A 10,879-nucleotide genomic window follows, 5' to 3' on the forward strand; every position below is an offset into this window, starting at 1 on the left:
TTGAAACTCTTCCTTTTTGTACTATGTGAATAATGTTATCAAATTTTCTTTCAGTCGTCGAAGATAATCCTGTTCATCCTTCACTTCATTTTGTTGAAAAGAAAGTGCAGCTGGACCCTTTCATTGTGAACACTATATGCGGTCGATGGAGTTTCTCAGTGGGATTGTTTTAACTCGGCTTGAACTAAGCACCAAGATGAAAACACCTGGGTTTGAATTAGAATCCCAAACATTTTCCTCCCTTCAGAGACATCTTCTAGATGTGGGTTTTTTTTTTTTTTTTTTTTTTTTTTTTTTTTTTTTTTTTTTTTTTTTGCTTCCATGCATGCAGATGAAATATCAAATGTAACTCATTTCATAGAACGATAAACCACCGTTGTAGTATTTCTTTGTACCCTTTCTGTATCTTCTCTTGAAGTTTTAAGTTATAACGTTATTCTATAGAAAAATCAATATTCCAAGATCTTATGCAACACCAACCTGTTTATATTTTTTTCTTTAAGCCCTGGCCAGCGAAGTAATAAATAATGATCTTCCTTAGCGCCTGTCCATCGGGGGTTAGTAATTCCTCTCTTTCCTTTCAGTACGGTCATTAAGGTAACACCCATTAAATGATGAGTTAAGACAAGGGTTGCCGTGTTTATCCCTCGCGGACTGAAACGCATCTCTAATCACCCGTCACGCGATCTGATAATCTATAAGTCAGGTCTGAGAGCAAATTGATTGAAAAAAATTAGGCTTAAACTGAATCTCAAGTGTTTTCCAAATCAAAAATAGAGTGAAATAGGAAGCAGACCATTTTTGCTGATGAAAAGATCAAGTTCGTTCAGAGGTTTATGTTTTACCTGGCAAACGTGCGTATAGAAATGATCATCCGTGTAACATAATTAGAAGAGAATGGTGGATCATTCTTGTATCAAATATCCAAAAGCGATGCGCACACTTTCATCAACGATATTGCTAGACTTATGCTTGACAAATATGTTTCAGAGATATGAATAATGATGCTACCTGTACATTCACATGAAAAACAACATCTTTCAGCCAAGTAAATGCTCTTTTAAGTTACAATTATTGAAGCAAAATGTTTCTAATGAAGAAAAAAACATATATATACATTACATTTGACCTAGTGTTAAATTTTTCTATGATGAGAAAAAGATAAAGAGAGAAAGTTTTATCCTTTTAAAAATACAGATTGCAATTTTTTGCGCAGTGTTTTTTTTTTTTTTTTTTGCGTCAAAAATTTGATAAGTAGACGTTAACAATATATATTTCCATGTTTAGATTTCCGTGTGAATAGAAAGACCTTATCTTACCTTAATTTTGTTACGTAATCTTAAAACCTATCCCACTTCTAAAATACACTGCATTTATAACTGAGATATTGAACACATTTTCATATTTCCCGGCCAAACATTTTATATGAAATGATAAATAGCAAATTCCATAACCATAGGTTTTTGTTAAATTTAAATATTTTTGTTCACAACGTTGTTCATAACGTTGGGGAAAATTTTGTGTCACATGGGGCATCTGAGGGTTAATATTTTGGGCATCTATTTTCATCAATAACAAATATCATGCGTGAATGTACAAAATAAATTAATCCATAAACACGCGAAAAACTTATTTTTGCCTGAGGATGTGCTGCTTTTTATTATAATTTTAGGTGCAAGTGATTTGTAGAGTGACGGAGTACGTGTTTTTGCAAAATAAGGGCTTCGATAATTTTGAAAACTGAAAAGAAATCTGTTTGAATATAATAAAAATAAAATTATTTTATATTTCTAAATCATTTTTAGTAAAAAAGGACACCATGACACAATTAAATCATAAGGGATAATTTCCACCACTGCATAACTTGGCAAAAACAAAACAAAAAAATGAAATTAATGATGGCGTGAACTGTGGGGATATTTTTGTGTTATTCAAAGCATTTTATCTCATAAGATAATTAACGTGTTAACCACGCCAGCTGCAATAACTAAGTAGAGCAATTTTGTCACTCTCAGATTTTATTCATGTCGAGGTGCACAATGGGAAGAAGTGTAATTTAGGTAAGTAGTTTATTTAACTTTGATTATGTAAAAGCTGCAAATATAAATTCTGGTTAAAAGCGTGATGAAAATAACGTTTCGCTATGATATCAGTATACTTACATCACATCTTTTTGTGAAATATGAGTTAGAGCACGGCCACAAAGTTAGATCAACGGAGAAACTGAAATAAAAGACGGTAACCAAATGATGGTAATTTAAACCTCGCTTGTGCTTTCAATCGTTGCCAAGAAAAAATGACTGCCTGCGTGTCAGGCCAGAAAACACGCAACAACACGGCGGATGAATCACAAACTGTATGTGTCAAAGAGCTTACGTCTCCCCCGTCGAAGTATCACCGCGCTTTTCCCGTTCAGCCTCACCAGCTCTGTCTCAATTGAATCGTGATAGACTATCAAGCGCCGGTCTAGGTCTGTGGGCCAGCTACAGTGTACCAGCAGCCAGCGGTTGCTGTTTTTCCCTAGACCCAAATAACAGAGTAATGGGTAATTATACCTTGGTTACACTATACTGTATTATCTCTCCGCACCAACAGAAGTATTGACTGTCAAGGCAAACGTGTTTTTTCTTTGTTATTTTAAAAATAACAAGGCCACTTTGCAACCAAACTTACGTGGAAAACAGAACGTTATTCTCTACCAGAGCTCAGCTGACTGGTGACGTCAGTTCCACACATAAACAGTACAGTGTGCAGAAATACCAGAGACACATATCTGTGACTAATAATATTATAATAATATATTTGCGTATTTCCAAATATTTCCAAATATATGTTCAGATACATGCACTGTTATTATTGAGAATGCTTTGATGGGCTACTGTAGTCAGGAGATCAGTAACTAATTTTGTGCCACCATAATGAGAGAAAATTATCCCTCCGCCCCCCCCCCAAAAAAAAAAAAAAAAAAAAAAAAAAAAACGCAGCCTCAATTTTTTTAAAAGGAAAAGGATCCAAGATGAAGACGTGTCTACTTATCTTTTATGGGACATGTTTCAAAGGTAACTTGAAGACTGAATATTGGTCAAAAGTAAAAAAGGGTCTACATTCATTAAGGTTGAATCGGGTAAGTTCATGAGTAATAAAGTAACTCTACCGTGAACGGGACTGTAGTGTCTTTTAATACAACAGGCGTGCTACTTCGTTCAGGTGGGATCCTTGCAAAGAGAACAAAAATTTAAAGGTAAGATCAAATTTAGAGAAGAGTTATTTTGTGGACTCATCGCTGTGGGCCTACTGGATTATACAGAGCACATCAACACTGCGTTTTACATTTGATGCACTGCAACAAGCGAGTCTCAACCACGCTGCTCACCTAACACAGCTGATACTTTCTAATATAAAATAGTTTAGAGCTAAAAAACGACACCATCAACATACTAGATTCTATCTTGGACATAATAACGTTATTATGCCCAAGATTCTACTTTATATTCACTCAGGAAAATGTAGCACATCTGCATATTTCGTAGAGAGGTAGGGCCTACTTACTGCATAATCAAGTTTATTGAAGCACGTAATTTTGTTGACTCATATTTCGAAGCGCGAAATGTAACCAACAACAAATATTAGCTGTTGTAGTCTTCTACATGTATACGGCTTGTTTATTGATTTAGAAGCAATGTAGAAGCATCCAGGATAATCTAACACGGACACACATAGCATATTGTCATGTATAGCTTACATATGAAAATTATAAGTCAGAAGATTAAGTCAATAATAATAAGGTGCAAAGAGAGTTGGTATTTAACACGTAATTTAACCTTTCTGATAAACGGATTAACATAGGCAAAATTACAAAATGTGTTCTGTCTCTGGTCAGATCTTAAAAAGATAACGAGAGATAAGTAAAAAATAAATTTATTTAATATATAAATTAATATACAGTATGATTATACAATATCATTGGAACCCACTGCACTGTGACAAAGCGCCTCTATGAAAAAAAATTAATAACCATCACATGAGCGTGTCCACTCATAACATAAGAATTTAGAGCAGCATCGTCAGATAAGATAAACCTATCAATTCAAATTATATAATATTATGAATGTATCACGTATGTATGTTTTTATCAACGTATCATGCCAGTCGATAAGATATCTCTCGTCTTTAACAAAGCATACAAACAGTAATAACTAAAATAAATAAATAAATAAATAAATAAATAAATAATTTTATCCATATAAAATAGACCTCACTTGATGGTATCGATTGATCACAGGTGGTAAGTCTCTGTCAATGACTCAATACATCAGCACGACATATCGCGTACATGGCTTAAATTCTATCACTATGGCAGGAATGTTATGAGCGTCAGGCGCAGTTGTTATCTCTGATTTTAGATATTGCCTTAAATTAAAGGTGTCCACCCCTTATATTACATTATTACTGTAATGTATTAATATAAAGAAAAAATACCAAGGATTTCGAAATGAAAAACAAATTTTGAAAAAAATAAACAATTAGACATATGAAGGACTAATCAGAGTCAGCAGTGTCTAACATGTAATGAAGAGCCTTTATTAGACCCATAAAACAGACAACTTTATCAGGGCGTATAACTTTGGTGCACACAACAAATTTACAGCACGGTAATTGTGTGTGTTTTTGATGTAATGCCAACAGGAATCTAACGATATCATTGAGTTTGACTGCCTTATCAGCACTGCTATATTCGTTCAGCTTTATATATCTGTATTTCCCAGGTCACTTCAGTGTTAAATTAGTCGCATATCTGGTCCCGCCATAACAACTAATACAAGTCAATGTTTGAGGAGTAAACATAAGACCATGTCACGTGACGAGGCTACGAAGTACGGGACATTTGATGAGGAAGACCAAGGTTTGGATATGGAAAAGGGATTGGAAGCAGCAGGCGAGAAGACCGCAAACAGTCAGACGATTCTGTGTCACTGCAACGACGAAGATGGCGTAAAAAAGGAACAGCGACAAGACAGATCCCCACGCCTGAAGAAGCGACTTTTGTTGACGGAGTTCATTAGATTCATTGCTATAGTATTACCTATTGTTTTGACAATTTGGAGATACGGAGAGTTAGCAGGTTACCCAAGCTACATTCCGTCTTTGCCACATCAACATATTCAATACTGGGGAATATCGGTCGCCATTCTCGTTCTGGGAAGTGCTGTGATATACTTTCCGATAAAATGGCTGACCTTCAAATTTGCTTTCTTCCACGCCGCAAGAGTGGACCGAGGATGGTAAGGCAGAATATGGTGTTATATCGTCGCGTGGTTATTTTGTTTTCTTCCTATTCTTCTTCTTCTTCTCACTTCTTCTTCTTCTTCTTCTTCTTCTCTCTCTCTCTCTCTCTCTGTGTGTGTGTGTGTGTGTGTGTGTGTGTGTGTGTTAGTGTGTGTGTGTTTTACCCTGGGAAAAACTAGTGTGCAAAGGGCTCCTGCATAATATTACTGTTAGCTGGGTTAGTGTTGGGGTCAGGCGACATCTGTGAAACTGTCGATGAAAAACCTAGTTTCCCTCTCTGGCGTAAAATTACATTTGCAAACAACTAATTTTGCAGTCTAATGAAATATGCCTCGATTTATAAAATTAAATAGTCAAGATTAATAAAATTTGGGGTCGACCTATTTAGCCCACCAGTTTTGCACCCTTTTCTAACTATGAGAAAATGCAATAGCAAGGCCCTACGCATTCGAAAGCATGCAGAGCCAATTAGCTTTTCTCACTGCCTATGTTACAGAACAAATCCCCCATAAATATAGCTAACATTGTGAGTTTCAAATGGCGAAGTGGTCCTCAGGGTGCAAGCACATGATGTACACGCATAGACAGCGCCAATCTGATAGTCTTCTCGTGATGCACTACTCTACAGTCTGTGCTGTGTATAAATATGCAGACAATATGAACAATGTCTTCGTGTATTAAAGCTGATAGCTATTGGTGAAAAATTATACATCATTTATTATAGAACTTTTTTTTTACTTATGAGGCGGAGCGTCTGAACTATATCTATCCCTTATCAGAGGGTCTTGATAACAAGACTGACGGTGTATTCGAGCTCCAAAATATTGATTTCCTAATACCATGTTAAGAGACAACGAAACACAGGCCCTTAGCCAGCAATTTCAAAAGGGGTTCTTTTTTTTCTGAAAAAGTGGACCTTTTTCCATAAAAACTTCATGTTCCTAGATCAAATTTTACCCACAGTTGACTTTTTCCCAGCAAAAGGGGCGGTTCTTTCGAACCCCCCGAACCCCCCCTGGCTACAGGTCTGATTTAACCCCTTTTTTAACTGATACAGGCCCGTAGATGGGAAGTGAGGGGGGGGGGCAGGGATTCGAAAAAATTGCCATTTTGACGAGAAAAGGCCCGCTCTGAATCGAATTTTTTTTCTAGATTCTTATCTCTTATCTCATTGACATCAGGGGCGGATTTAGGCCGTCTTCTGGGTCTTCCGGAAGACGGTCAGATTTTCAAGTTTACATTGTCGGGCATCTAATGTTTTTTGTCGGAAGACGGTCAAAAATGGAGGATGGATCAACAAAGATAATTTGGAAGACTGTCAGAAAATATCTCTGGATCCGCCCCTGATTGTGGCTCATTTAAGGGTAAAAAGGTCCGCGTTTTTTTTTTCCAGAACCCCCCTCCCCTTTTGAATTTGCTTGTAGCAGACCCGTGGTACAATGTACACACTAGTAGTGCATTGGAAGTGAGTGTTTCTACAAAATCAGGTCCATAGCCAGGGGGGTCAGGAATTCAAGTGGACTGCCCCTTTTGTCGGGAAAATTGATCTAGGTACACGAGAGATTCATGGCAAAGGGTCCTCCTTTTCATAAATAGACCCTCCCCCCCCCCCTTTGAAATTGTTTGCTACGGGCCAGAAAATGTACCCGAGGTGCGTGTGTGTTGTTTCCGTGTAGTGTAGATACTACAGCACTTGAACAATACTGATAACAACATAATTGTTTTATGTAAGCATTTCTGTAATCATTAACGCGGCCAACCCAAATTGTCCAGATTGGAGGTCCAGTGTTACAAACAAAATCAAATCCAGAAACTCGTGGCGGTATACATGAACAGTACTCTATGAATTTCTTAAAGACAAGGATTGCGGGAGTGGAATTTTTTTTTTTTTTAAATAAAGCACTAAATATGTTCTACCAAGCCATATAAATGAATAATATACATATTCATAGGTTTTACATTCTTTCAGGCGTCCTTCAATCGTGATCTACCTGCTAGTCTGTGCTTTGCCTTGCCTAGTTGTCAACCTCATTGGGACCAAGGTCAAGGTAAAGACTGTCACACAATGCTACATGTTTTACCAAATTTTGCAACGACGAGAATGTGTACACCGCAGTTTGTGGAATAAAACGGGTAACTAATGAGAACTGGGACAGCAAATTAATTGTTGGTGTATCTCGAACTGAACGCAGGCTTTCAGAATTCTGTTTAAATGTTTTCCATACTTTAAAAAGGTAAATAAAAATCGACCTACTTGTTTCCTTATATGATAAACAAGATAAATAAATAAACGGATAGAATAAGATAAGGCAGAATGCACCTATGGGTAACCTAATAATTAATTTATATCACATTGAAATCGTTTCTACAGGTCGAAACGCCCATTGAACTAGACCCAAAAACGGCCATCACAATACAAATCGTCGTATTCAACCTGGTGGTGACAGAGTGGATGGCAAAACTGAGAGAAGGGGAATTTAATTTTGACGTTATCACAGCGATGGGAAACGACCTATTTACTGCTTATGACATCATAGAAATGTTTGTCCTGGCACATGACCTCCACGTGTTCCAATCTGATTGGGTGTATGTGCTGTTTGCCCTTTCCTTTGTGTCTATGTTCAAGTTCATCCCCGTGCCACCAGAATGCACGTGCGAAAGCATGGACGTTCCCCGAGCAAGAACTTATATTTTCTGTAATCTCCTTCTCCAGGATGGGCCGTTTCTTGTCGTTAGAGTGGCAATAATGGCGAACTTTGGCATTATTCATGATCAAGACATGATCAGCGATTTAATCCACCCCATAAAAAGTTTTGCCTACGTCGTCATGTATTCCCTGCAGCTGTGGATGCTTCAGCATCGTCAGACTAGTCCCTTAGCCCGTGTGAAAAGCAAGGAAAAATGCACGACACATTCTGTGCGGCACCCGGGTAAACGTCAACCGGGTGCCGCCATACGGTATGACGCAAAACAGGAAATGACTTCGCAGGGGGAAAGAAATGGAATTCATATGACCGAAGTGGAGGAATTGTAGCTAGAAAACTCTGAGGGGGTTTTGGTTAACCAGACTATTCCTACAGCGAGAACTGTTTTCGTTAAGATTTTTATGCAAAACAATCGGGATATATGAGTAGGCTACATACTGCACCTAATCGACCAAAAGTAGGCCCACCAAATGTATGCAGCCGGTATATCGTATCAGCCGCTCACAAAGACTAAAAATATTTTTGAGTAGTTAATTCCTAGATAATATACAGAATGTTGTGTATCTACTAAACGTGCAAAATCATCATTGTTACCGTTGTATGGTAACTAAAGGGTACGAACTACACTGCAAAGCTGAACAATATACAGACACCGTCAGTGAGAGAAAAAATCATCGCAGCAATGGGTTATATTTTAGGCAGCAAATCGGTCAAATGAACAGGCAAATGCCACATACTGTTTCAAATGCCAGGGCTGAACAATATACAGACACCTTCAGTGAGAGAAAATAAATGTCGCAGAATGGTTTATTTTTTCGGCAGCAAAGCGAACAAATGAACAGACAAATGCCACATACTATTTCAAATGCCAGAGCTGAACAATAGGCCTATACAGACACCTTCAGTGACAAAAAAAAAAAAAAAAAAAAAAAAAAAATCATCGCAGCATGGTTTATATTCAAGGCAGCAAAGCGGTCAAATGAACAGACATATACCACATACTATTACAAATGTCAGAACTGATAGAAGCAGCAACATTTAAACAGTACAAGGGATCCACATCTGGCAATAGTCAATTTTGTAAACTGGAAAACAAACAAACAAACACACAAACACGCACTCACGGATTATTCACGCAAGCTCGCAGGCACACACACATGCACACACACACACACACAACGCACACACACACCAGTAGATCTATTGAAATAACGTTGGAGAAGTTTTAAACGATGCCTTCCTTTCATATGCTACATCATTTCAAAGCATCAACGGGGTGAAACATGAAGGACTAATGAATTAAGAACTCATACTTTTATTTCGTGACGCAAACGTTCAAAAAAAAGTTGTTACGTGTACCGCGCTACGAATTGCAATAATTCCCCAGCCAACACGGAACGTTACCATAATGATAATGTAACGAAAAAAACGTACTGGTAAATTTATAATGACGCTCTGTGTTTGCTAGGTTTCTATATATTGATAATGAGCAAGCAGAGGTCACAACGAGTGAATCATTTTGAAATATTTTTTAAGCATAAGATGAACCCACGTTGTTAAAAAAATAAAGCTGTGAATTATTAATCAGTGGGTATTCAAGTTGTGTTATTGTCTACCTTTATGGTCTACCTTTATGGTCATTGCGCTGTTGCTTATCATTAATTATTCAATGATGAAAAAATCACCGTGAAGATTAGAAAAAAATTATTTATTTACGTCTCTAAATAGGCCTACATATCAGAACAATATCTTGTTAGTTTTAATGATTTTAATCCATCAGTTTTGCAAGATGGTTAATATCACCTTTTTAGTATGAAATAGGTAGTGAATTAAAATGTTTGGTAATGTTTGGTGAATTCCACATGGGTAAATATTATGACCTGCGGCTGCTTTCATCTTAAAAATATAACAAAATGTAAGTGTCCAATTGGTTTAAGAGCAAGTAGCTTAAAGTGCCCAGGAGTTTGCATAGTGCATCAAACCCTAAAATCAAAACAACAAAAAGTTGCCTGTGTGCAATCAGAAAGGCATGAAACTCTTAAGTATGCCAAATTTAAACAGCATCCTTTACTGAGCAAAAATAGGGAAAGTTTCATTCCTTGTCTAAGCAGGGTTCTGTGCCATTTAGTGCCAATGGCCTTCTTTCGAACTTTTTCTGTCGACTGGCAGTGCGTCGACACTGTCAGAGCAGATTATTACGCAGGGCAAGGTCTTCCAGTTGAGTATTGTTATAAATCTTACTTAACATAATCATTTTGGTTTTGTGTTGTTAATTTAACTTGTATCATTTGATCTGTCCGTAAACGTAGCTATTGAAATTTTGTTTAAAATCTGGGGGGAGGAGGGGGAGAATGGGAGCGATTTCAATAAAAAAAAGGCAGCAAAGCTGTCAAATGTACAGACAAAAAGCAGGAAATAACAAAATAGGCTACTGTCAATTCTGATGCAAAAGCACATTCAACATTCAACATTCAACATAAAACTGCAAATTCAACATCAAATTTTAATTATGCTCAACAGGTAATACCAATGTAAGTAAAATGTGTAACAAGCAGAAGGCCTCAGGCCCATGGGAGTTCAAGTTCACACTTTGAAAATGTATAACTTCCAGAAAAAGAAGTCAATTAGACTGCTTTTCCAACTCCGGCTGCATTTTAGTCCTGCATTTCTTTTTTGAAAGTTTGGCAATCATAAGTAACGTGGTTTTCCCATAATGGTCATCATGACAGCAGCACCCAAAATTGTGTTTTCTTCTATTCTGATGCAATATTAAATACTGTTTAACAGTATAATGACCATCAATTTTTAATAATTAAATATTAGTATCATGAGTATTCAGAAAATGTGACTAGCAAAGGTCTTCAGGCCCATGGAACTTCAAAGTCACA

The 10,879-nt window shown here is 37.0% G+C and overlaps 1 protein-coding gene across 1 annotated transcript; it reads left to right on the forward strand.

Annotated features, from left to right (window-relative positions):
* The first annotated feature begins 4,493 nt into the window (after positions 1–4,493).
* Positions 4,494–9,575, forward strand: LOC106168173 (transmembrane protein 236). Its single transcript, XM_087018479.1, has 3 exons — positions 4,494–5,282; positions 7,256–7,334; positions 7,658–9,575. Exons 1-3 carry the CDS (start codon positions 4,852–4,854, stop codon positions 8,318–8,320), a joined length of 1,173 nt encoding a protein of 390 aa, XP_086874605.1. The 5' UTR covers positions 4,494–4,851; the 3' UTR covers positions 8,321–9,575.
* The last annotated feature ends 1,304 nt before the right edge of the window (positions 9,576–10,879 follow it).

Source organism: Lingula anatina, chromosome 7 (genome assembly GCF_051362555.1).
Source record: "Lingula anatina isolate TDL-2025a chromosome 7, LinAna3.0, whole genome shotgun sequence".
NCBI classification, from domain to species: Eukaryota; Metazoa; Brachiopoda; class Lingulata; order Lingulida; family Lingulidae; genus Lingula; species Lingula anatina.